This window comes from Muntiacus reevesi, chromosome 16 (genome assembly GCF_963930625.1).
Source record: "Muntiacus reevesi chromosome 16, mMunRee1.1, whole genome shotgun sequence".
NCBI classification, from domain to species: domain Eukaryota; kingdom Metazoa; phylum Chordata; class Mammalia; order Artiodactyla; family Cervidae; genus Muntiacus; species Muntiacus reevesi.
Genome location: NC_089264.1, coordinates 34,763,514 through 34,791,323, shown reverse-complemented (window position 1 = coordinate 34,791,323; position 27,810 = coordinate 34,763,514). Strand labels below are relative to the sequence as shown.

General features: G+C 38.1%; 1 protein-coding gene across 3 annotated transcripts; it reads right to left on the bottom strand.

The window, feature by feature from the left end:
- Window positions 1-5,018: 5,018 nt before the first annotated feature.
- Window positions 5,019-27,810, bottom strand: PPM1K (protein phosphatase, Mg2+/Mn2+ dependent 1K). 3 transcript variants are annotated; one of them, XR_010659393.1, is made up of 8 exons: window positions 27,621-27,810; window positions 21,283-21,784; window positions 20,052-20,152; window positions 12,789-12,954; window positions 12,489-12,633; window positions 11,345-11,479; window positions 7,539-7,752; window positions 5,019-5,732 (listed from the first exon to the last, which is right to left on the bottom strand). XR_010659393.1 is itself a non-coding variant. In XM_065907049.1 (7 exons), exons 2-7 carry the CDS (start codon window positions 21,708-21,710, stop codon window positions 7,621-7,623), a joined length of 1,107 nt encoding a protein of 368 aa, XP_065763121.1. In that variant the 5' UTR covers window positions 21,711-21,784; window positions 27,621-27,809; the 3' UTR covers window positions 5,019-7,620. The 3 variants fall into 3 exon arrangements, 2 of the variants coding, with proteins under 2 accessions (XP_065763121.1, XP_065763122.1); XM_065907049.1 differs by having other exon boundaries at window positions 5,019-7,752; window positions 27,621-27,809; XM_065907050.1 differs by lacking the exon at window positions 27,621-27,810 and adding an exon at window positions 26,826-27,578 and having other exon boundaries at window positions 5,019-7,752.

The following is a 27,810-nucleotide window of genomic DNA, read 5'->3' as shown; positions in this document are numbered from 1 at the left end:
TCTCAGCTCTGGTATTTAGCGACGTCGATGGTCAACCCGGCGCAGCCACCGCGGGGCGGGGAGAGGAGAGGAGAAAAGGACTCGGGTGGATGGAACCCGAGAAGAAAGAAAGCGGGAAAGGAGGACGGGAAGGGCAGCTAGCTGTTCCGACCGTTTTCTGGCGCGGGTCGGGGTCTCCGCCAGGCCCTCCCGAGGCGCAGCCGCCCGACCAGTGGAGCGGGGGCGCGGGGCGGAGGATGCCACGCTCGGGGCGCGAGGGCGGAGGGGCGCGGGCGGGGGTTACAGGGTCTGGGCGCAGCCTCCGCCCCCTTTCTGAGTGAGGAGGGCGCCGCACACCGCTCTTCTCGTCTCTGCCTGTGAAGCCAGGATGCGAGCTGCTCCGGGTGTACCTGTTTGGGGAATCCGAGGCAGCAGCCCTAGTCACCACCTGGGACGAAGCACCACAGTGCTGCTTGTCCAGCGCTGGAAGGCCTTAGGGGTGCAGTGAATGGCGCCCTACTTTCCCCCGTGCTCTGCATTAACTTGCCGCGTTTGCTTTGAGAGTATTTCCCCTCCAGATGCGGGGACACGACCTGTACGGGTGCACAGGACCCAGCTGGTGACTCAGATGGTAAAGAATCGCCTACAATGCGAGAGACCTAGGTTCAGCCCCTGGGTGGGGAAGGGTCCCTGGCGGAGGGCATGGCAACCCGCTCCAGTATTCTTGCTTGGAGAATCCCTTGGAGAGAGGAGCCTGGAAGGCTACAGCCCATGGAGTTGCACAGAGTCAGAAACGACTGAGCGACTAAGACTATAAACACTATACTCGTTTTAGGGCTTTGCACTTGTTGTCTTGAATAAGGGCCTAGCATTTTCATTTGTCACGAAATATGTAACCAGTCCTGCTTTTGGTCGCTTGCCTCCTATGACATAAGTCACCTGGTCCTTGAAAGAATCTACCCTTGTGAACAAGGTTCAGTGACTTCACTGGTTAGATCTCTCTTGGCTCTAAACATTTTTGCTTCACCTGTCTAGGTGAACACTGATCTTCTTCTGGAAATGTTGTGGAATCCGGAGTTGCAAAACACACCTCGGGATACTCAAGACTGGAGTACAGTTTATTATGCCAGCAAGTAAAGGGGAATCAGTTCCCAACAAGGACCTGATGTTTCTGACAGGCCCAGTTTTACACACACACGTGACTGGTTACATGTTAACAATCTCTTTGTTGTATATGATTGAGTTTTACAAGTAAGTGCTAGGAGAACAAACAATTAAGGTTAAAGGAGGGGGAACAGTGATTATACATCAAGGGGGGATGTCTCCATGATTAATCTAACAGGAGCAGCCTGACCACAACTACAATCTCTCTTTGCCATCTGTAGGGAGGGAAGTCTCCAGGAGACCTGGTTTTCATTAGCAACTGTTTCCTAACTCTTGAGCAGGGTTTAGGCCTGGTTCACATCCTGTCTTTAAGATGGATGACAGGCTTCAAGATGGAGTCTCTCCTGCTTTCCTCACAGTGCCCCAAACAGTATAACTCACTTTCCTCACTTCCTAGTCTCCTGACCAAGTTCTGGTAAATCGACTTATTGGACTTCCATAAGTGATCACCTCTTGGGAAATAGATGGCGAGACAGTAGAAACAGTGTCAGACTTTATTTTTGGGGGCTCCAAAATCACTGCGGATGGTGACTGCAACCATGAAATTAAAAGACGCTTACTCCTTGGAAGGAAAGTTATGACCAACCTAGATAGCATATTAAAAAGCAGAGACATTACTTTGCCAACAAAGGTCCATCTGGTCAAGGCTATGGTTTTTCCAGTGGTTATGTATGGATGTGAAAGTTGGACTGTGAAGAAAGCTGAGCGCTGAAAAATTGATGCTTTTTGGAGAAGACTCTTGAGAGTCCCTTGGACTGCAAGGAGATCCAGCCAGTCCATCCTAAAGGAGATCAGTCCTGGGTGTTCATTGGAAGGACTGATGTTGAAGCTGAAACTCCAATACTTTGGCGACCTCATGTGAAGAGTTGACTTGTTGGAAAAGACCCTGATGCTGGGAGGGATTGTAGACAGGAGGAGACGGGGACGACAAAAGATGAGATGGCTGGATGGCATCACCGACTCGATGGGCATGAGTTTGAGTAAACTCTGGGAGTTGGTGATGGACAGGGAGGCCTGGCGTGCTGCGATTCATGGGGTCACAAAGAGTCGAACATGACTGAGCGACTGAACTGAACTGAACTGAACTGAACTGATCATCTAAACCCTGCAGTTTAAAGCATTATTTGGTGCAGTCACTCATTTGCTCACCAGTTATACTCCTTTGGCATGGACATAATTTAGTTCTCTACCCTAGTCTTAGATGACAAATGCTCCGTTACTGTCTATATTATGTTCATTCATCCACTTCAGTTTCTGGATCATGTCCTGATGACTTTTTCACGTTCACCAGAAAGCCTTCTGCAGGTGAATGTTAATATGTTTGACAGCAGTGAATTAGTTTTGCTTTTGTTATTAGGGAGGTATGGTAAGATAGAAGAAAGACTCTAAAGTCAAAAGTGTCTGGATTAGATCTTGCTGTTATTAGCTAAAGTCTCCATTTCCTCATCTATAAAAATGATAATTAGAAAGGCTTCCTTGAATAGTTATTAAGATTAAATGACCAAAACCAAGTCTTTCTCACTCTAGGGACCATATTGTTAACACCTACACTGTACTATTCACAAATATTCTCCCCATTCCACCCCCCCAAAAAAAGATTAAATGAGATAATAGAAGGATTTCCTTGGCAGTCCAGAGGTTAAGATTCTGCACTTTCACTGCAGGGGTACAGGTTTGATCTCTGGTCAGGGAACTAAGATCCTGCATGTACCACATTGCAGCAAAAAATGAAAATAAAAAAAAAAGAGAGAGATAATATAAGCAAAAGAAAATAGCAGAGATCCTTAATAACCATTTCCCTTTCTCAGCCTTTTAAAGTAAGGTTATAGTCATCCATGCAGCACTGCTCCTTAGGTTTTGTTCAGAACGAAATTCTGTACCATACTTATACTAACATCCTTTACAAGGCAAAACTGACACAGGCTAAGGAAACATGGAAAGATGTTAAAAACTATTCCTTCACCATTAAATACTATGTATGGCTTAATATTTAATATAGCTAATGCCCATTTCCCCACTAACATAAAATTAATGAAAGTGTAATTCAATGCATTAATTAATGAAGTGAATTCACTTATTCAATAAACATTAATGATTTCAACAAACATTTTATACTCATTGCTAAAAGTATAAAATGTTCTTGGTCAGGAGTTTCAACAAAACAAAATTCATCTCTGCTACCATGGGGTTTACCAAGTTACCTTCAGAGGATACTCTAGAAGAGATCCTTGTGCCAAAAGACTGCAACCATGACATTTTATTCAATCAATGAGGACATTAAAACTTGCTTATTTGTGGAATTTCCTTTGAACATTTGTTTCTCATTTTTAATACATGGAGATGCTGCTGTGAAATATCACAGGCAAAATACTGTAGAAATAATCACAACCATTTTCTTCTGATGTACCAACAAATATTTTAGATGAGGGACATGCAAGAGGCAAATCTTATTTTAAATCAAATCAAAAAGATTTGAATATATAAGTGTATATAATATTTTCAAAGATTCTCATGTTAGTTTTGCAAACAGGCAGAATTTGGCTGCTAAAAAATTTCCAATCATTCATTGACTCCTTTATATCAGTGTTCATAGGGCCACATAATACATATTGGAGCATGTGGATGCCAAACAAACACAGTTGGATTTTAAAAGTGTTTAATGCATGTACTTTATTTAAATGTTTTAAACACCGTGATATAATTTTAGTATGCTTACAGTCACTCATTCATACTTTCAAAACAATGGTCAAAGCAGCGATTACATCAACACACTACAGAAGTGCTATATACCCAAATAGTACTTTAGTAAATTATAAAACCAATGTACACAAGAGCACTTTGACAGAACTTAATTTGGGACACAGCTCGGTACAGGAATCCAGTGAAGGATAAGTCATTCTTGGAGATGGAACAACATGATGATTTCACAGCCTGGAACGCTCAATAGGACCATCAACGGATTGTTTCAACAATCTAACAACCAAGGGGAGCTGCCAGAGAGTCAGATGGTCTCATTCCAGATGCCAAAAGCAACAGGCAGACCATCACAGTTTGGCTTCTAAAGACATGACTTTTTATTTCTGTTGAACTCATCCAGAGAAGTGAATCTAATAAATACAGTAAAATGTAACCCAACCAAGATTTTATGTCACTTTCCACAGATACAGGTATATGAATAACTGAAGTGCTAAAGGAAAATACAAGTGAGTATTTGTGTTTAAGTGTTCAATACTAAACTTTAACTATCCCTTCTCCCACCCCACCTTGGAGCATTTTCTTATTGTCTGTCATATTATTATGAAATTTAATCCTGTCCATTCTTTGAAAGGAAACTAAATGTCCTGTTTTAGATACTGAAAAGTATTTTCTTATTGTCTGTCATATTATTATGAAATTTAATCCTGTCCATTCTTTGAAAGGAAACTAAATGTCCTGTTTTAGATACTGAAAAGTTAACATAGGCCTACTCATTCTCTGCCAAAATTCATTAAAAAAATAAAATTCAACTTTGAAAAAATAATTTCTATTTAAATTACATGCTAACAATTCTTCAAAGTAAGTAATTTTTTAAATGGAACTTGAGAAATGTTCCCATCATAGAGTATAGAAATTCAAAACTGATTCCACCAAAACTCTTTTTTCCTCTGGAAAAAATGCATAAAACTTTGAAGCACTTAACACAAGGGTCTGTAGCAAATGGTTGATAGAAAGCAGGATTCCATTTACACTTGAATATATAAGGTACTTAATTTATACTTGTAAAAAATCACAATGATTTTCAGAGTATTTTGCCAAATCAATGATGGCAAATAGTTTGGCAACACATTTTAGAAAGATGATTTATATACTACATATAAATGAAAGGCAAACATAAATATGATTGATTTAAGTTTAATTACATTAATATAATTTACACCATACCAATACCCACATGGTAATAGCCACATGGCAAATTCACAGTTATAACTAAAAAAACTATTTAGAACAGTCTTTTTGTTCCATTATTTGCATAATTTTCAGTAATAGACTTAGAAGCCTAATACATATGCTTATCTTTTATGGGTTATAATAATCTAAAAGTTATACTTCAACATTGTGGCTTAAAAAACAAACATCAGTGTGTTTTTATGCTGCAGTCAAAGCTGACTAGTTTCAGGTTTTAAAAACTTTCAGGTGGATCAGAGCAAACTCCATCCCAGACCAAGGCCTATGTAGTCTACAAATTCTTTGTCACAGTTGGCAATCTACCCAATGGGATCAGTGATTCTTAGACCTCTGAACTTGACATCACTCCCACCCCTGTTTTTTTAAAACAACAGAGAGGAGTAGCAAAGTGAAGAATTCAAAACAAAAATAAAACCTACATTTTTAGGAGGTCATCTTGTGCTTCAGAGTTTCTGTTAGCTTCCTAGTTTGGAAACCCTTCATACTCCTAAATGTAGCCTCCATGTTTATGTCCCAGGACCCTACACAGAAAAAGCGAGAAAGTTTTCCAGCCTTCTTAGACCACTTTGGTTCCTCATTTTCCAGGCAACAAATAGAAGACCATATTCTTTCCTGTAATATTTTCCTTTCTTTTACCAAACTTCCTTGAAAGAAAAAAAAAAACAAAACTTGAAATATTCCCATACCACTTTTTTTCCAAAGGAAAATTCCTAACTAATACAGACAGGAAAGCTCAAGATTTATTTTCTTCCATTCCCAAAAAGGTGAGAAGATGTGAATATATTGTGCCCTCTTCCTTCTACTAAGCCTTGAGTAAAACTTAAAGAAGAAAAAAACATCAACCAGAAAGCTAAGAGTTTAAATCATATCAGCTTTAAAGTTTTGGTGTTTCCTTTGTTTCTACAACAAAACTCCACATCTTTCTTAACATTTAAGCATTCTTCTCACACCCTATTATTTTATATGCAAATTACCATTACAACAATGTAGCTTCAACATGCTGGTTCTGTTCCTAGCTTTTTCCACATAGGTTACCTACCACAAAATATCTCCTACAATAATTTTAACCTATCTGCCAGTAACCATTGGTTCTCCACTACAAAACTTCCCTCAGTTTGTCAAGAGTCCTTAGAGATAAATGTATCAATAATATACAGCTAACTGGTGAAGGAGCTATGAAAGATTATTCCCTTTCATTTTCCATTAGTCCAAAATATACACATGTACATACACCTACACATAACAAATTTACACTGTCTGCAGAAATAAACTGCTGATATAATTCCATATACATATTCAGGGATTCACATTTTAACAGTAAACTTATACACGTAAATAAGGAAATATAGTTTTATACCCCTAAACTATATAGCAAGCTGAAATAGGTAATGCTTTAAGATTTATTCTTTATGAGTTTTAGAAAAAAGAAGACATAAACTTCAAGCTATGTCTGTAGCAATTATCAGTCAATGTGGGATTATCTTTAAGGACAAATTATCCGACTTGCTTACTGTATACAAAAAGTCATATAAACAGACTATATACAAAACACAAAATTTGGGATTAGAGATAACAAATAGAAACTTCATACAAAATACCTGATACTATCAGATGTACTTTGTATAGCTTTGACCAAAGAACTCTTATATTGGACATTCTTTCTGATATGAATGAATAGTCACAGCTATATATTAGCAACAGAAAAACAGGAATGAATTGAGTGGGGGCAAGAGAGACCTGGGGTTTCCCTGGTGTCTCAGAGGTAAAGAATCTGCCTGCAATGCGGGAGCCGCAGGTTCGACCCCTGGGTCAGGAAGATCCCCTGGAGGAGGGCATAGCAACGTATTCAAGCATTTTTGCCTGGAGAATCCCATGGACAGAGGAGACTGGAGGGCTACAGTCCACAGGGGAACAAATAGTCAGACATGACTAAAGCAACTTAGTACAGCACACATAGGAGAGAGCTGGTGACACTGCTGAAATGTATAAGTGCACTGTAGTACCTATATATACAGTTTAACAGTGTCATGTTAGCCGGATTAATTCCTTTTGTTAAGTTCACCAATAAGTGATGCAGAATACAAAATATAGTAAACACTTGCAGATAACACATTGAGTAGCCATCAAAATATTGACTAGTTTTGAAGAACTTGAAGGCAAGACCCTGGTCAAATGAATCAAGATTAGAAATGATCAAAAGAAGCTCACAGCTGCCTAAAAGTTTTAAAAATTAGAAATTTAACACTCAGCAAGCGTACCAAAACCATGTTTCATTTGCTCACTCAACACAGAGGCTCACTCACAGTATCTGAATTCCACATATTTATGCTGAGTATACAGTTAGCAGAACATAAATATCACAGGTAATTATGAAAAACTACTATGTAGATGGTTACTAAGTTTATGTTGATTTATGTACTGATCTAGTGATTTCTAGGGTCACAACTTACAGTTGACTTTTTAAATCTAATCAGTTTCTTGATACACTCAGTGAAAAACTGTTGCACAGAAATTCCAAGTCCCAGCAAGCAATCAGGCCCATCGTCCACTGGAGGCAAAGCTTCTGCTGAATGAGAAGGTGATTTCAGAGTTCTTGTATTTTCCCCAGGCACCAAAAGGCACTACTACTGCAGTGGTGTTATCTTCAGTACCATATTGTATTGCCTGCAAGGTATGGCAGGAAGGAAGAAATGAAATGGAAATCAGGGTCCGTACAAAAAGAAATCAGCCTTTCCCTGGAAGGTCAAACTGGTTTAACACACAGTTACAAGTTATTTCACAGTAATTTGTGATTCTTTCCCCAGATCAATGCCCACAGTTTTTTAGATTGTGATAGGATAAGTAATGACCCAAAGAATATACCACTGTAGCAGTTTTGGCAAATTGTACCAGTGAACTAATAAGGTATGAGATATGTAGCTCCTAAAGAAGAAAATACACATAAAGCATTTAGCATAGGGACTAATGCAAGGTTACACACAGATGAGATGGTTGGATGGCATCACCAACTCGGTGGACATAAGTCTGAGCAAGCTCTGGGAGTTGGTGATGGACAGGGAAGCTTGGCATGCTGCAGTCCATGGGGTTGCAAAGAGTCGGACACAATTGAGTGACTGAACTGAATTGAACTGAATGAAAGGTTAAGGATTCAGAGTGTTAGCTCTTACCTAGCAATTCGGCTTCTAGGAATTTAGCTTAAAGAAATTATAACCTAAGAAATGGATGACTTCCCTGGTGATACAGTGGATAAGAATCCACCTGCCAATGCATGGGACCAGAGTTCAATTCCTGGTCCAGGAAGATTCCATATAACACAGAGCAACTAAATCCATCTGCCACAACTACTAAGCCCACGTTCTAGAGTCCATGAGCCACAACTATTGAGCCTATGTGCTGCAACTACTGAAACCTGCACACCTAGAGTCTGTGCTCTGCAACAAGAGAAGCCACCCCAATGAGAAACCCATGCACTGCAATGAAGAATAGGCCCTGCTCACCACAACTAGGGAAAGCAGTGAAGACCCAACATAGCCAAAAATAAACAAGTTTTAAAAAATTAAAAAGAAATGGAAGTATACAAAGATATAAAACTATAAGATAGTTTATTATGGTCCATACAAAATGGAAAATTGGCAGAAACGATACTTTCTACTGGGCTTCCCTGGTGGCTCAGAGGTTAAAGCATCTGCCTGCAATGCGGGAGACCCGGGTTCGATCCCTGGGTCAGGAAGATTCCCCTGGAGAAGGAAATGGTAACCCACTCCAGTATTCTTGCCTGGAGAATCCCATGGACAGAGGAGCCTGGCAGGCTACAGTCCACAGGGTCGCAAAGAGTTGGACATGACTGAGTGACTTCACTTTCACTTATACTTCCTACTGGAGAAGGAAATGGCAACCCACTCTAGTTTCTTGCCTGGAATATCCCATGGATGGAGAAGTCTGGTAGGTTACAGTCCATGGGGTTGCAAAGAGTCAGACGTGACTGAGCAACTTTACTTCATACTTCCTACAGTAGAATTATAAGTCAATTTTAGGAACAAATGCAAACAGCAAATGATACAGTCAGTATAATTCCATAGTGATAAGAGAACAGACTCTGTATGATTTTAATACCTTTAGACCATGAAATTTGTGCACCTTGTTTTTACATTTCTGGATATTTCCAGTGTCTCTTGGTTTATAGTCTATGGGAACTTGAATAGAATTTGTATCCTGCTGTTGTGTAAAAATTGTATTAATCTTAATTATGTTGAATTGGTTCATGGTGCTTTTCAGGTCTGTTATATCCTTCTACTTTTCTGTCTATTTATTCTACTACTTTTTGAGACTTTGATATTGAAACTTCAAATAAAAATCTTAGCTTATCTAATTGAGAAAATATTTGCAATATATATATGTAACTTTGTTCTGAATTTTCCAAGTCTTCTGTAAATGTGTTATCACACTTTTATAATTTAAAAAACAAAAAAGAGAAAAAAATAATAAAAAAAAATAAGAGTGCTTGGGATTATATTTAACAGCAAATGTACTTCAAAAGACCTCACAGGTTGAAGTCAAAACTAGAAGGAAAGAATTGATAAAAATATGTGATATAAAAGCCTTCTAAAATTTTTTTTTAAGTTTTACAAACAAATAAGAAGATCAAAAATGTATATTTGCAATATTAGACAAAGTACTAATAAACTTAATATATAGGAAGTAACCATGAACACAAACATGCCTATAAGATCATGGGGAAAAAAGCTATACACAGATAAGAAATACAAATGGCTAATAAACCTGTGCAAATGGCTTGCTTTACTAACAAAGAAAAAAGGTGCAAATTTAAAACACTAAAATTTGATTTTTCCACCTATCAATTGGCAAGACATTACCTATGATAAGAATTTGGAGAAATACAAACTATAAAACATGCTAGTGAAAAGTATAACATGCATAGTATTTCTGAAGGGCAATTTGGCAAGCTTATTAAAAGCCTCAGAATGATGTATATTCTTTTACCTAACAATTTTGTTTTGATGAATTTAACCTAAGAAAGTAATATCCAAAGGCAATAGATAAGCACAGATATATACAGAATGTTTATTATACAGCTCTCTCTAAAACATGGAAAAGTGAATGTAAACTAAATTAGTTGATTATGATAAGTATTAAATGAGTAATAGTACTCAGATAAGGGATAGTATGCCCTGGTAAGTTAGAAAATACATATCTAAGACAAGTGGTTGAAATTAGGAAAGAAAAGGTCATACACAAGAATTGGGCTGTTTCTTAATTTGAGCATATATAATTACCAAGTGAATAACTCAAGCTTATCCATCTGTTTCCAAGTAAATAATGCTTTTAAAGTAAGATCTTACATCTTAATTCCAAATGTTAGCACTTAAAAGTTTGGGCCAAATTTGGCTCCCCGATTGCAAATGTAAAAATTGGGAATGTAAAAATAGCTGTATGTATGAGTTAAAATGTGCCTCTAATGATTAGTGATGGCTAGAACTTAGAAGAGCTATCTATCCAAACAGAACATTAAAACATGGAAATTTTACATTTTTTTACACTGGATATTATCTAGCTTCCAAATTTTAGCTCTAATTGGCACACTGGCATACAACTCATCCATATACCTTTTTGTATTTGTTTTCATGCACCCATTTTTTAAAAACAAGAAGTTGATTATGCCATAGTGTATGTTTTTTAAACATAGTGTTTTCATATTGGATATTTACATGGAGAAGTCTAGTTTAAAATGATCTAGTGGTTGGACTGAGAGCTCAGCTATCTGGGTTTGAAGCCCAGTTCTGGAATGTGACAGTGCCTCTGCTCTCCTCCTCTGTAAAGAAGAGTTAGTTCTAACCTAAGAGTGAGTTAGTAACCTCAGAAGGTTACTGTGATGATTACATGAGTTAAATACATATAAACAGAAAAGTGTCTGACATATAGTACTTGCTATTGTTATAATTTACTATTGATGTTACTAACATTTCAAGATAGGTACAAAGCCAAAAATAAACATAGCTCGTTTTTCTTGACAGATTAATTTTACTTAACTACTTGGGAGACCGGCCAAAAAATTTTTTAATTACTAATACTATGGAGTCAAGTGTAAAATTTACTGTAATACTGAAAGCTAAAACACATGATTTCAAAGAAAGCTCCAGACAGTGGCGGTCCCTCCTGGCTGCACCAAGACCTGCACCTGGCTTTGTCCTCTCCTCCCCACTTTGGGATTTTTCTAGCAGAAGCTCTACTGTGTTACCTGTTCAGTCACTGCATGGGCTGCTTCATTGGGATCATGGCACTGATTTACAAAGTCACAAATCTCTTGACTGTTCACCATGAAGTTAATTCCATCTGTAGTGAGGACCAGGAAGCTGTCATCAGCATGATGTAGCTGCAATCAGAACCAAAATGTATAGAATTACAAACTAGACTTGGCCTTAGAATAATCTTCATAATTCAGTGATTTGTATCTGTTTACAGAGTAGTCATCTGTGTTTCAGAACTTACAGACAAACAGAGTGAAAACAGGCCTGCATTTAGGGCAAATACCGCAACATTTAGCATCAATCATGGAGGACAAACCTAACATTTATTTAGTAACACTATGGAGGAAGAAGCCAGATAGCAAAATGCTGAGAGGCAGCCTAATACAATGGCTAAGAGTCTCTGAAGCCAGACCTCCTGGGTGTGAAGCCCACCTCTATTTTTCAGCTGGGAAAACAGGTAAGTTGAACTGTATATTCTCCAGATTTGTTTTCTCTATAAAATGGGGTAGGAGTGGCTATTTTGAACAGAGTCCAACACATTGTAAACTGCTATATAAGTATTTGTTAGATGAAATGAACATAAGTGGGATATCTATAAGACATAAAACTGTTCCATAAATTAATAATCATTTGCTGCCATTATTGGGAGCCTACCCCCATATACAGTGTGCGAGGTACTAGAGCAGGCTGGGAATTGTATAGGTAAAGTATCAGTTCACCACTAGGTGTATGCTGGGGGAAGTGTAGTGTAAGGGGGACAATGATTAGTAGCAAGCAGAAGATGTCCCTGAAAGAGAGGTGAGGTGATTCTCTGGTTTGGTGGAAAAGGGAAGTCAGGATAGCTTCCAAATGATGGTGATGCCGAAGGATGAGATGCAGGTGAGGAAGGGAGGTAAAACCAGGCTTTCAGGCAAATTCCATAGCAGGATGAAACAAAGCCAACACTTCATCATACATAAGGCCAGGAAAGTAGTATCTTACTTTATCTGAAAAGTTTATCTTTCCTTTCATTAATCACTTCTTTTTTAGAAGTCATACAGGCTTCAATTAAGGCTTCCAAGAAAGCCTGCGGCTGGAAACAATCCTATGTTCATTCCTTGCCTGTGTAGCAAGTGTTTGCAAGTCTTTTCTTACCTTAATCCTCTTTGTTTCAGGTTCTGCTATCACACCACTGGTTTTAAGATCCAAATCTCCGAGACTCCTTGTCATTGCAAGTCTGCCATTCACGTGAGGCTGTCCCAAGCTATTCCAAGCTACAAACCCCCCACATTTCTTAATCCTGGTCAAAAAAAAAAAACAAAAAAAGACTATGATATGATACCCAGAAAACCAAGTATTAAACTTAAGCATGAAGTCAGTTTAAAATGCAAGGTTTTATTTCTATTTTGAACAATATACATATCATCCTCATAGATGGATCAATGGATGTGTTACCTTTCTTTCTCATCTTTTCTTTCGGGAGTGTGGTCAATGGTCAACTTCATGGGTTTTCCTTTTCTACACAAAATAGCTCGGCTGTCCCCAACACTAGCTATAACCAATTCAATACCATCTCTCAATAGGGCTACTGTTGCAGTAGTCCCAGAGTTCAGAAGCGTTGCTGCAAATGATGAAGAAGAGTACAAATCAGTGACAATCAAATGACTGGATCTGGAATGTTTATTACAAAATAAAACACAGGCATGTTAAACTAATGCTGAAATGTATCATTCTAATTTAACTAGAGCTATGCAAATAAAATGCAAATGAACTATGGAAGTAAGAGCATGCAGAAAAAGAAGTATTTAATTCAGTAACAAGGCTCTATGCAAACAGAAAAAGCTGCTAACCTAATTTGGTAAAAACGCATCACTATTTCAAAATGGCTTCTATTTATATAAAGTAGAACTCACTTGAATTTATCATTCTGACATCTTTTTGTGTACATCAGGTGTCAGCATTAAAAGTATTACATTTTAATTAGATTGGCTAATAAGGTAGAGTGATTCAGGTCTACAGAGTCCATTTAGGCAAGCCAACTTTTCTGTAATCTACACACTCAGCTTTTTTCTTCTACCCCCATCCTATGGAATTATTATCAATTAATAGGCTAAGCAAGATATATCAAGGGTTTCATTGGCTCTTTAAGAACTGTATTTTATATTCTTTCCTTCTGTAACTGCTTTAATTTTACAAATGTTCACCAAAAAAAAAAGAGATCCTAAAATGGTTAAAGGTTCACATTCTTTTCTTGATTATCTTTGTCCTCCCCGGATGTAAAACAAAGTTACAGCCATCATTATATTAGGAGAAAATCTGGAGGGCAGGGAATGAAATTCATTCTAGTTTCCCATAAACTTGGTATAGTTCACACTTCTGGTTCCAGAAGGATGTGAAACAATCAGTCTGTACCCAAATGCAGGAAAAGTACTGCCAAGACTGCTCCTGTGGTCACAGCCTGGGCCCAGAGCATTCCAAGAATGTTAATTTCCCCTGACCAATAACAAAATTATATGTAGCTTGGCCTGAGGTCATCGCTGTTTCCGTCATCCAATTCAAAGTGCATTTTGCATCTTTCTTTAGTTTATTCTAAACTGTCTGCCCTAAGTTCGTCACTACCTGTTGAAATTTTTGAGGGTGCATTGAGCCTTGTCAAAGAGAGAATACTGTGAAAGTAGACTAAAAAGTAAAGCAAATTGAAAAAAATCTAAAAAGATAACAGTTAAAGCAGGTATTATCTTCAGTAACATGGTTAATTCTTTAAAGCATCTAAGTAAAATATTCAGGTGATCATCTAAAAATGATTTTGACTTCAAAGGCAGATTTAAGAAAAATGAAATGCTATTGACTGATTGAGGCTCAGTCTTTCCAATTTTTTTAAGGCAATTTTTAAAACAGCAGTAATGCATTTGGAAAGATATGTATGTATATATTTTCCAATCAATGTATTAAAATGCCTGCTTTAATCAGAAAAGTAAAAATGGGGGAAAAAATGAACAAACCCTGCTTAATCTCCTATATTCATGCTGAAATTACTGAGAAATAGCATTTATAGTTGCACGATCTTCCCATTTATCTCTTGATTTTGGAACTGCTGTGCCAAAGTAATATCATTGTGGCAATACTAAAGTAGATTATATATTGTCATTGTATAACACAAAAGGTTTTGTGTTAAGTATCAGTGATGTTTATATTACAAATGTTAAGTTTTGAGTTTCATAAAACACTATTTAAGGGAATCTTTACAGTTGAACCACTGTAATCTTTTCAAATGATTAGAAGAGCCTGGTAAGAAACATAGGCATTTACTCAGATGCTACTTGTTCAGGGAGTTTAATGCTCCCCTCCTTTGTTTAAAATGTAACAAGCAGATTTTTTTTTTTCCTGAGTGTTTTTTAATTGGCTACCTCAAAAGAGTTAATACTTCATAAATGAAAAACTTCAAATTTAGCCATTTAGGATTATAATCCATGGCTCTGCCACCTAGATATTTTAAAGAGTTTGAGTTTTTAACCAACCCAACTTCACAGTTCCAAAATCCCAGGATTTACAGGAAAGTTTTTTAAACAGTTGATTCTGGTTTGCTAAGCATCTAAGAATATAAATATTAAATCAGCATTTAGTTTCATTTAACATTTAACATGGGAGTAAAAATTCTCACTTTCTTCCTTAACAATAAAATTGTAAAACTAAGACATCTTTCAATAAGTTCTTAACACTCACTGGACATTTTCTACTGCAAGTCATCTCAACTAATGGGACAAAGAGGATGTGGGAACCTTCCAGTAGTCCAGGCTAGGAACCGCTGGACTCCTTCACCTGGGACAAAATTAAGCAGATCTCTCTTTCCACTGAAGCCCAGCATATAGTGTCCACGGGCTCCAGGTCTAGAGCTGCTGACCAGGCACAGTTCTCTGCCACAAATAACACGCACAGAGGCAAATAGGAAATTCACCCAGGAATTGTGCTCAAACATTACAAACCTGTAACACAGGGGAGGGTAGAGAAAGAGCTGCAAAATAAGGGGAAGGGTTTTTATTTTGGTGAAATTTTCAGTAGCAAATTACATAATATTCCAGGAGATGCCAAGTCAATGATTCCAAAACTCAGTTTGACCAAGTTGATGGTATTTTGTAGTTGGGTCTGTTTTCTTCATCACAGAATAACACTTCTTAGTTTTGTGTCTTTCCAAGGTAGGAAAACCCACATCAAAATGTATGTGCACCAAGACACATATGTGGTGACATACACACAGACTCAGCCAATTCATCTTGAAGAGTAAATCAGTACCTCTACTGAGTTGAAAAAAATACACTGTAAATATGTTTGGTATCAATATCAGAATTGTCCCAGTAACAAAAGGGAAATTCACGGGTAGAGTACTTAATAATTCGTATCTGACAAGCATACTAGAAAGGATGTAAACTACAGGATACTACCAAATTGCTAGGATTAAAATATAAATCAAAAGGAATCAAAGCACCTCCTATACCAGATACAAGGAGTAGCTTATTTGTTATTGGTAAAGGCAGGGATTTTAGGATCTAGACAGTATTTCCTGAATAGAATGATTAATTTAATTGTTTAGATAAAAGCTAGTAAGGCTCTTAAGTGCTAAAGAATGTTTACAATTTTATGTAATTCATAATATGGGAGTTTCTGCAGCTCTGTCTTTCCCCCAGTGTTGCAGGTCAATATATCAAAAGAAAAAATGATCAAGATTTTGAATGGCAACATAAAGAATCAAGCTGTACTTTTCAAAGTATAACCTCCCCCACCCAGAAATCATTCAACTGTGTCAACAATATGGACAAACAAATATAGTTACAATATTTACCAAAATGACGTTCTAGACATGTATGAATCATAAACACTAAATCAGAGGAACGAGTTGAAGCAGTAACAGCACAATAAGAGTATCTCTCCAACGCTGTCCCTATTGTTTTGTTTTTGGCTGCCTCCAACATAACAAGGGTAATCAGACACATTGCATTTCTCATACTGGTTATTTTTTAGTTTAATCCTTCCATAAAGAGATCAAATAATACGAACAGCAGGGAAGTTTCCAACAAAACTCACAATACTGCCACCAACGTCTCCCACTTTGAACGTCAGAGCATCTTCTCTCTTTGATCCATTTGTCTCTTGGGGAGCTTTGTTGCTTTCAAATCTTAAGTAATCTAGAAACACTTCGAAGAGTTTATCGGATATATAGGATATCATCTAAATTTTCTTCCATCTGGTTTAAGTGACAGTTTGTCCATTAAACAATAAACTAATGGGACAGACCTCATTTGAACTTACTGGCTGATTTCATTAGTTGTAAAAATACACATGACTGGTATAAAATGAATACAAAATATTCAAAGATGATGATGAAATTAGCTATTTGTAAATAAGGGTAAATTCAAAATGCATCTACAACAAATCAATATAGATAGCCAGCAATTTCTTAAGGGCTGTTTCTTGATAAATGGTATTCTGATTTTATTCTCCTCAAACTACCCTCATTTAAAACTGAAATAATAAATATTTTAAATGCTAATGAGAAAGCTTGAAGTATTTTATGCAGATATGACAGTTTTAGATGAGAGTCTTAAAAAGATGAGTATGTTTTATTTTCACCTTATTATTTTCACTTTCTTTTGAGAAAGCTAATAGTATGACATGGGGCACTCTTACACCACCTGAAATTCCACCATTAGTGATTCATTCCTGAGGTTTACCCAATCTCTTTTTAGCTTTCCTTACTCAAAATTCAAATACCCCCAGAAGTGGTAACACATTAAAATATATACATTAAATAATTTAGTTAAATTGGCTATAGGATAGTCAAGTTATAAGTTATAATTACTTCGGTGATAAAGGGTAAGCGATGGAGATCAGTTTAGTCCAAATAATTATTGAGTATTTTTCAGGCTCTATGCAGGATGCTGAACACTAGAAATTCAAAAATGAATAAGCCATGGTCCCTACCCTCACGCTGCTCACAGAAAGGGTTCAGTGAGGACAAATGGAACTGATGCTAAAAGAAAAAGTGAAAGAAATTGGAGAGGGCAAACTGCGCTTCTTCACAACTTTATATAACTAGCACTGGTCCTACCCACAGCCATGCAAAAAGAACATTATCTACTCTTATAATACTGATACTGCTTCAGTTCTACTAAAAAGTAAAAAAAAAAAATTTTAATTTAAATAATAATTTTGAAATCGAAGTGGTATATGTTATTTTTAAATCCACAAATTGAAAATTTTAGTATATTTGATAAAATAAACCCCAAATATCAAGTCAATTTTTGAAATCTTTGAAAGCCTGGCAACTGATTAAGAATAAATTTCAAAATTGTTCTCAAAATACTTATTTAAAAAAAAAAAAACCACAGAGACTAATTGACCCATAAGAATACATCCAAAATAAGATTCAAGAAGGACAATGTCATAATAGATCCTTTCTTTTTCTTTTAGTAGTATGCTAACCATCATTCTGTCATGCTCCATTATACTTTTAAGCAAACTGCCATTAAATGAAAAATAAACTTTAGAATATCTTATGAAAGTTCTGAGATCATTAACTCAAAAATTATGACAGAGGAACTAAGTTTAAATGAATACATTTTCATTTAATTATTAGAAATGAAGAACTATTTTATTCATTCCTTTGCTAAATTGATGTGAGGAAGGTATCTGTAGAAAATTCCTTTTAAGATAGCAAGTTAGATCAATTCTTTCCCTAAATTCAAAATTCCCTTTAACTGTAATTTATTATTTCATAAATTAAAGGAGTCCTCTCACATTTTAAACTAAATCTATCACTGTTTTAAGAATTTTTATCAATTAGATCCTGCACAAAACGGCTGACTACACCCATGAAAGGTTATTGGTTTTTTATCGTTGGCCACATTTCCAAGATACACTTGAACATTCCTTTCTGAAAACCTTGCCCAGTGAGCTCTACCTGTTTACTCAACAGCTGGGGCACACCACCTGCACTACAGCCGATAAACTTCATGGTGTGAGATACAGCCGACCTGCTTATAAATGAAATAAGAGCATACCAATATTCAGAGTTATGAAAATAAAACTAGAAGAAAGTGTTTTAATGTCCTCCTCACTTTCGTATGTTTTACCCATTAGGAACAAGAATAGAATCTTATGCTAAAATCTACCCTCTCTCAACTCCTATTTTCACAAGCTCAGGAATCAGTTGGAAGGGGGAAAACGTCCAAAGGAATGAAAAAGAGAGAATGGACCTAAGTAACCTACAAATGAGAAAATAAATCCTTGAACAATGAGAGTGGACTCTAAAGTTTTTCGGAGAAGTATGACAGTGATAAAGGTACTGAAAAAGAGAAGGAAAGTGTCTTAAGATGGCAAATGAAGCCATCCTAGAGTCATCCTAATACTCATCATTAAACATGCCCGTGATAGAGGCCACGGTGGGTGCCAGGAAAATCCCAGCCCTAGCTCTCCAACTGACCTTTTCTCTCTCTCTGAGTTTCAGTTCCTTATCTGTAAAATGGGGAGAATTTCCAGCCCTACACACTCCAACTGAAAATTACAAAGATAACATTGCTGTGGTGAGCGTTGATCTCCTCTAAACAAGGGAGAAGGCAATGGCACCCTACTCTAGTACTCTTGCCTGGAAAATCCCATGGACAGAGGAGCCTGGTAGGCTGCACTCCGTAGGGTCGCAAAGAGTCGGACACGACTGAGCTACTTCTCTTTCACTTTTCACTTTCGTGCACTGGAGAAGGAAATGGCAACCCACTCCAGTATTCTTGCCTGGAGAATCCCAGGGACAGAGGAGCCTGGTGGGCTGCTGTCTACGGGGTCGCACAGAGTTGGACACGACTGAAGTGATTTAGCAGCAGTAGCAAATAAGAGGATGAACAAAAGACAGATGAATATTATTGCATTATTCATTTTAAAATCAGTTATGAAGTCTATATGCACACATTTTAACAGTTTGCTATAGAAGTGTTCAAAAATTATGAGCAATAAATTTGGGGGCCAGCCAACTAGAAAACACTAGCTACACTTTCATGAAATGGTTTTAAAAAATTTAGTCAAAATCAGAGACATTTTTCTTTCAAAATATAAGGGCATCCAGTACACAAATTCTAAAATTCAGCTGTCATACCCTTGTGTTTAACAAATAAAAACAAAAATGTCAACTAGTTACCACAGGAAAGCTGCAAGATCAAGCTTTTTTTAAGAAGTGGAAGAAAAAATATCTTCCTTCTAATTTCACTAAGTAGTACATATTAACCATTGTCCTTTTGAGGACCAACTTAGCAATTTTCTTGTCTGGACAACTACTCTCTGAGATTACCCTGTAGCAAATTTCAGTGGTCGTTCATCAGATTCCTCTAAAAAACAAAAACAATAAACCCTCTCATAGTATAGGCATCTTGTTCATAAAATGAACAATCAGATTTTTTTTAATGTTTAACCTTTTTTAAAATCAAAATTCAACATCAGATCTATTTTGGAGCTTCAGTTTCTAAAACAACCTCTAATATGTCTCATTTAAATGTGAGATACTTACTACCCCTAGTTTGGATTCCAAACAACATTTAAAATGATTATTTAAAAAGTCATTTTCAATGTAAGCATTCTTACAATAAACATTAAAATTCCCACCCCTGAAAAGCTTAAATTGTTTCCTTCTTACTCCAAATTCCCCAGGACTTTAAGGAAAGAGATTGTTTTACTTACTATCAGCAGATAGGTGGGCGTGCCTTGCAAAGCTTTTATCTATTTCTAGAAAAGCCAAGGTCAACACAGTTTCCAAGTTCTCCTCCTTAGGAAGCAAATCCCTTCAGGGAGAGAAAAAAAGAGGCCAATCACTTTACAATAGATTTCCCACATTCCTCTTTGTCCCTCCAGGTCATTCCATACAATGGACCTCCCAGGTTTGCCTTTCAGATGCTGTTCAGTCTTTGCAACTATATGGACCAAGGCCCACCAGGCTCCTTTGTCCATAGGATTCTCCAAGTCAGAATACTGGAGTGGGTTGCCATTTCCTCCTCCAGGGAATCTTCCTGACCCAGGGATCCAACCCACATCTCTTTTAAGTCTCCTGCATTGGCAGGTGGGTTCTTTACCACTAGAGACTCCTGGGAAGCCTTTCAGATGCTTAAGATCCACATATTAATAAATCAAATTGAGAAAGAATCAGGCCCAGGGATAAGTTCTAAAAACAATAAAATAAAAGCCTAAATCTCCAGTCTAAAGATATTAATCCTCACTATCACAATCCTGAAAGGTCAAGAGTTCTTTTATACTAAATTAAGCCACTGAGTTCCTTCGTGGAGTAAGGCAAAATATACATAAATCAATTGATGAACAGTACGAATAACTATGCTTGGGAAGAACAGTCACATGGTCATAACTGTTACATGTTCTCCCCCTCTTTTAATTCTAGTAGTGTGATCCTCAAAAATACGTTAATATTGAGTGCTGTAAATAAACTTTTTAAACAGCTCCAAAACACCCTCATTAAAAGCATTTTCCCCATGTTTTGCCAATCATCTAAAGCTATTTTCAACAAGTATTCAAAGCTATTCATACCACTTGAAAGAATAATTACTATTTATTGAAGCACTAAGTGCCATGCACTGAGAGAAGTAAGTGCTTCTCATAGATTCTCAGAGTACATGAGATCATGTACTTTATTACGTGAATTGCCTTGAAATGATCACAAGTGCTGTTAAATTCTGGTCAGTGCTCTCACCAAGAGAGTGGTTAAAACATACTCATTTCTGAAATGGTAATACTCATCAGCAATTAATAGCATGCTTGAGCTACTGCTTGTTCATAAAACAATAGTATGGAAGCAGTCAAATAACTACCTTAACAGTGGCTGTCTCAGCCAAAAGGTGAAAGTTTAAACAGGAAAGATACGGCAAACTGCAAAGAATGAAAATCATTGTATCACTGTACGTACAGGATGCATTTCTCCATGTGGGTGTGACAGAAATCAGCCGCTGCAGGTCCGCCGTGGCCATCATACACCGCAAAGTACAGGACCTCATCGGTCAGCTGAGCAAAGCCAAACCGGTCTTCATTATCTTTCCGTCTGCCAATCTGCGATGCGCTGCCCACGTTCTGCAAGCTGACTTTGGGAATTGGCTTGCCATACTTAATACTGGGCGGCAGCAGAATTGGCTCCTCCAGGCGGTTATCCCAGATGCCAAAATTATCCCAGGTGGCTGGTCGGCCGCTACCATCAGGATCAAGGCGAAACCATCTCGGCTCTGAAGTGGAGCTATGCCACGTGGGTGTCACCTGCAGCCCATGGGCTCTGAGCAGCACCCTCCTCCTCACCTGGTTCCCACCGCTTCTTACCAAAGTAAGTAAGGCAGCTGTTGACATAACTCCAGAGGGCTCGGGAATGAGAGAAAGGTCAATGGAACAACAATGGGATGCCTTCCAGAAAAATGATGCAACTGAGTAGAAAGAGAGACAGAGACACTCCATCAGTAATTTCATCTACAACTGATATATCATTAGATATTACCAAGAATGAAGTCTGTAAAGAAAGTGGCACTTAACAGCCTACTCCTGAGAATAGTGGTTCAAAAATGAATCAATTTACCTACCCCACCCACTCAGTGTTTAAATTCTATAAAAATTTAACAGTGTGCACAGATCACATAGAACAAGTGCTTCTCCAGCTTTAACCTACAAACACCTGGGGATCTTGTTAAAATGTAGATTCTGATTCAGTCTGCCAGGTGGTGCCTGAGATGCCGTGTTTCAGACCACCTCCCTGGTGATGCCAAGCTGCAGTTCTGGCAGGCCCACACTTTTGATTAGGGAGAATATAGAAAACAGGTATAAATAAATAGTCTTCCTTTCATCAACTTCATTGCTCTGAAGAAAAGGTGGAGCAAATATTAACAATAACAAAGTCTCTTACAAGAGTAGAAATTAGAAAAAAAAACTGGTTAATAGAATATTTATTGTCATGGGAGTATATAATTTCCTTGGTTCTGTCTCATCACAATAAAAATTTGAAGCGATGGATGTTAAAGCCCTTGGACAGTGTCTCAGCTCTCGGGACAGATCAGTGTTTCAGTTCCGTGTTACAGCTCTGTTTTATTTAGAAAATAAAAGAAAATACATCCTCAAGGCGTGAGCACATGCTGACCCAGAAGACACAAAGAGAAGAGAAAGAGAGACCTCCCTCCCCCCAGCCCTTTAGCTCCTCTTTTTATGTTTTTTCCTCCTGCCCCCAGGACTGCCCTATGTAAACTGGGCTAGCCAGGAGTGCTGTTTGTTCTACCTGAGGTCCTCATTCTGGTCCTCGGACCTTCCTTTGTTCTACTTTCTGGGCTTTTCCCTTCCTTCTCTTTTAGTCATCGCCAATCTGAACTCCATTTTCCTATTCTAACTACCTAACATTATGATAATTCTGTACTGAGAGAGTGCCCAAGTTTTAGCATAGATACAATCTAGGATATCAGTTCTGTTTTAAGGCTTCTCAACATATTGAACTTTACATACTCTATTACTCTGGTTAAAATAAACTGGCTCATGCAAAAACCCACCAGAGGCACAAAGAAAAAGTAGTTCTGATGTGTGTGATCTCAGGGATTAGGGGAAACTGAATTTATGACAAGCAGTCTTTTCTATGAGCCACCGATCTATGCATTTACATTAACATCTGTGGCTCATCCGAATGCCTCCCCTGACTGTTGGCTAGGGGAATTCCAATGCCCCTGCAGGAAGGACTGTGTTGCTGGCAGTTTGCCATACAAATAAGGTTTAAACAGAAATTCATCTCCAAAGTATTTCATTCTATTACTTTATGAATTAAAAACCAACTTGAAAAAATAGCATATCAAGATTTGATAATGCCAGTGGAGGGTATACAGGTGTCATATTTTTCTTAATTATATGTTTGAGTTATTTCTCTGTAAGAAATGGATTTGAAAAAAAATGTATCTCCCCAAAAGGCACAACCATACACACACAAAAGGCCCAGCTTGAGTGTATCTATAAGAAAATGTATTACAGATTTTAAACAATCATTTTCAAATAAATTCTTGGGAATCAGTCTAGTTATGTATAGGAAGAACCATTAGTCCTTTTAGTAAGTAAAAAGAAGTAAAAGAGAAGGATGCGGTTCCAAAGAACACCCTTGTATATCTAAGCAATGGAAGACATATGAGCGCAGCCTTCTCAGAATTTAGAATGAAGATGGCCTCCCAAATAATTAATAGGTCATGAAAGACTTAGGAGACTGCTCTCTCTTGGCCTTTTAGCTAACATCATGTATTAAAGTCTGAAACTCACTTCTTTTGCATTATTGGGGGCGGAGGAGACACAGTACCTCTTTATCAAGTATCAAAGAGAAACAATGCATTCCATTACCAAAATAAAAAGAGAAATTTATTCCTTTGGTTCTGTTTGAACTTTCAAAGTGTAATACCATCTTGCAAGTAAGAGAACTAATTCTTGATGGAGATAATTCACAAAGCAGCTTTGCATTATAGGAAAAATAAAACTTTAAATGTTTATCAGAAAACATTCACATTCGAAGAGTACACCAGAAATTAGCAAAGAACTATTATTCTTTTGGCTTCAATCTGAAAGCATGTATACCATACTCAGCCTTGCGTCATTTTGCAGTCACACGCGTACTTTGAACAAGAGTTCTAGAATTACAAACTAATAAATACTGAATAGTTTCCCTGCAGCTCTTCTAGGATACTCTTGTCATTTCTCACTCTCTCCTCCAAATGAACAGAGCTGCATTCACATTAGGCAATATGCATCTACTGTGAACGTTACTTAAGAATGAAAAATGCAGGTTGAGCAGTTTCTTTAAGCCTACATAAACTAAAATCAGTCTTCAACCTGGTCTCCTTCCTCATTCCTTATCTGCATAATCATCTCAGAAAGTAAGCAGAATAGTCACAGGAAAATATTTACTTTAAGGCATATTATTTTGGCTATTGGCATACATGAAGCATAACCCAGTTCACCAGTTTACAAAACTAGGTCAGCATCATTTATGCAAGCAAGGGAGTGTCTAAAGAAGTGATTCCATCTCCTTTGCCAAATGCAATATAACGAAATCATACTAATCTCCATGTTCCCAAGGAAACAGTTCAAAGAGGACTTTGTTCCCAAGCTAATTAATAACTCTGAATTAATCTTACACATCAAGAACTTTCCTTCAAAGCTTCAAACTACCAATCAGCCACTATTGCCACTCCCCTCCCCTAGCACTCCAGATGCACATGGAAATGATTAGACACTGATTAGCAGGTAGAATTTGTAATATGGGGGAAAAAAACAAAAGCCTTAAAAAAAAATCAGTGTTCTTTATAACAGAAAGAGCTGAGAACAAATTGATAAATACCTAAATAATATTTTTACTGTCAGTTGAATTCATAATTGGCTTGTGTTTATCATTCTGCAAGCCAAAAATAGTTATTCAGGAACCCTTTATGTCAGTCTCTCAATCAGACATCAAGACTAGCTTATTTTCCTTTTAACTGTTATATTCAATCTTTGAAAGTCAAAATAACCCAAAAGAATCAAAGGGCACAAGTAATTCTGCTTGAAAGCCATTTGAAGACACAAAATGTCAAAGCAAAATTTAAATGAACCAAGAGTCCAAGAACACATTACGCAGCAGACCATATTCTACGAGCAAAAACACTTTCCTTTTTCACATTCATTTGTGTGACCAGGCCTTCATCTTCCTCCGACTCAATGCTTTGGTTAATCGGATTAAAGTATCAGATTCTGACACAGAACTCTATTGAACAAAGTTGACTCCTGATTTAATAATATTGACTAGCAGGGGGACTCTCAGAAAAGAAGGTTAAATGAAATAAGTTGAGAGTCCACAAGAGTAGGCATTGAGATTCAACAAAAGAGTGCTGGTAAAAATCCACAGCCTGAGAGTAGGAAATCTCAGATAAAAGCATCAGGAAAAGGAAAAAATGCATTTGGTAAACTTTTGAGGTATACACTTCATTTAAAAATAATAGTGGTAGTGGTGAAGAAAAGCCACATATACCTCTACAAGACTACTATGCCAATTTTATACTTTGATCTTATTCCAATTTTATAATCCTGCAATGATTTAAATACCTCAGAGCTGGCCAAATGTATTTTTGGAAGGGGGAGGCACTCATGGTCCCTGGCAGAAGCGTGCACTTGGGATTTGAGTTAAACTGCTCTTGACTGCTGAAAACAGGTCAAAAGGGCGGTTTATTGATGTCATGTTAAGTACATGCCAAAATTACTCAGGAGTTCTAAGGATCAGTACAGCTCAAACCTGCTTAGCTTTATATTTCTAGCAAAAATGTTTAAGGAAGTATTCATATCTACCCATTATAAAGTGGTACTCAGGTATCTTCATTATCAATAACTTCCACAATGAAAACACAGGTAATTTTAATATTCTTAAAATGCTTCTTTAATGACTCTACAAAAAAAACAACCAATTTATCCCAATAAATTCAAATATTATGGAAACCTCCAGAATGTATATCAGGAAATTTGGACTCCAGTATCCTCTTTACCAATACCCTGCTAGGAGGAAGGGAAAGAAAATGCACTGGTCTAAGTGAAGGAAAAAACAAAACCAGCAAGAGAAACCCCAAATGACTCCCCTTATGTTTGACCTGAACATGTTTAGATGTGCAAACAGAGAAAAGAACAAGGGAGCAATGAAAAGTATTCATTATTCTAATTCCACAAATATTTTTAAAAACATTTTAGTTAATATGGATACAACTCACAGAACCATGTTCCAAACATTCATTTAAGAAGAATTTTCCAGAACAACTAAGTATAAGGTGTGTATTTTTCATTTCCTCTATAGCACCTAATACAATGTTGACATCTATATATTAAATTTTCAGTAAATTTAAATATTTTTTTAAAGGAGAATTTTCCTCTACATTCTATGCTACATCACTAACATCTTTCCCCTCTTCCTTCCTCTTCTCTTAAGATTCTAGTCAAGTAGGTGCTTGAGTTGGTGGTCAACAGAAAGTAACTAAGGTTGCAAGAAAAAAAAAATCTTGAAAAATTATAACTGATATATTTTATTATACAGTGGAGTGTTTTTTCTCCTAGGCTAAGACACCACTGTTATCTTTCAAGACCATTATAATCTGTCACCTTAGTTACTCATTCTGAAACCGCCCACAACCTCATTCTTTCCTCCATACAGGCGAAGAGGGTGCAAAAGACTGAAGGGGCCTTGCTGCACATTTCCAGTCTGAAGCTCGGAAAGGCAAGCGGAGCTTTAGAGACCCAAGTTCCCTGTCTATTGCCACCCGGAGTCTCGTCTTTGTCACCTCCCGTGAAATCTACAGACAGCGGCTGCTAAAAAAGACATCAAGCGCCAGAAGGCCTTGAGATTACAGTGCTCTTTTGGCAAAGCAAAACCCACGTCCTCAGATCGACAGCAACCAGGGCTCTGCATCGTTCTCTGCTCCGATCCCCCGAAAAGCTCACCCTTGGACAGTTCGGGTCCAGCCAGTTGGCTGACTGGCCGTGACTGATGAATGACCAGGGCGAAACACGGCAAGAAGCACACCCTCCCGCCGGCGCAGTCCGCGGGCAGTGCAGATGGCTGGGTTCCCTCCAGCACTTTCCGCCGCCGTGTCTCCGCCTCTCAACCACCCTCGCTGCGTACAGATTCCGGGTGTCGCCACGTCTCCCTCAGCCCGACCGCCGCTGCAGCGGCTAGGAGGCGCTGACACTCGCAGCATCCTCCCGCCCGCAGGTTGAGGGTGGGCGACTCGAGGCTTCGCTGAAGGGAAGCGCGGGCTGCGAACCCCTTCCTCTCGTCCATCAGTTCAGTTCAGTCGCTCAGTCGTGTCTGACTCTTTGCGACCCTATGGACTTGCAGCACGCCAGCGATCGTTCCTTCCAAGTTCCATTCCCTCCTGCCATCCCGGTCGAGCACACTCGCGGGCAGGAGCCTCCAGCCTTCCGGCCGAGTTTAGGCAGAACGTAAAATCTCCGCAGAAAATGCCAGCAGCGGGTGGCTCAGCCGAGGTGGGCCCCGCCCCGACAAGCTGCTCCAGACCTCGAAACGGAAGAAAGCTGCGCACAGCGAACCCAGACACTGACCGCTGGGCATGCACTGAAGAGGCTGGAGAAATTAAACCGACATTTCCCCTCCTCTCCCTGGGGAACCCGTTTACTCTCCATTCCGCGGGTGGGGAGCAATGGGACGTGCCCTCTCCTGTAAATAATATTATAAACGGTTAACAGATAAATGAAATGCACTCTCCAAGCTCTTACCTCGTGATGGCAATATCCCTGGAAAATGTTCAATTAGCTAATGGAGGGCGGGAGAGGGGTTTTCTGTAAATAAGACTGCCTTCTCCGATGTTTTCAATCTCTGAGGAAGCAGTTAGAACAGCCACTGGCTCAATCTGCTGGAAATTCTTGAGAATTTTTCGCCCGCAGTGGGCCAGATAGAGAGGGGAAG

Coding starts and splice junctions, on each gene's coding strand:
- PPM1K (XM_065907049.1), bottom strand. CDS start 21,710: ATGTCAACAGCTGCCTTACTTACTTTGGTAAGAAGCGGTGGGAACCAG. Junction 20,153..21,282: donor CACATGGAGAAATGCATCCT/GTACGTACAGTG, acceptor CTCTCCCTGAAG/GGATTTGCTTCCTAAGGAGG. Junction 7,753..11,344: donor CCCATGCAGTGACTGAACAG/GTAACACAGTAG, acceptor CATACCTTGCAG/GCAATACAATATGGTACTGA.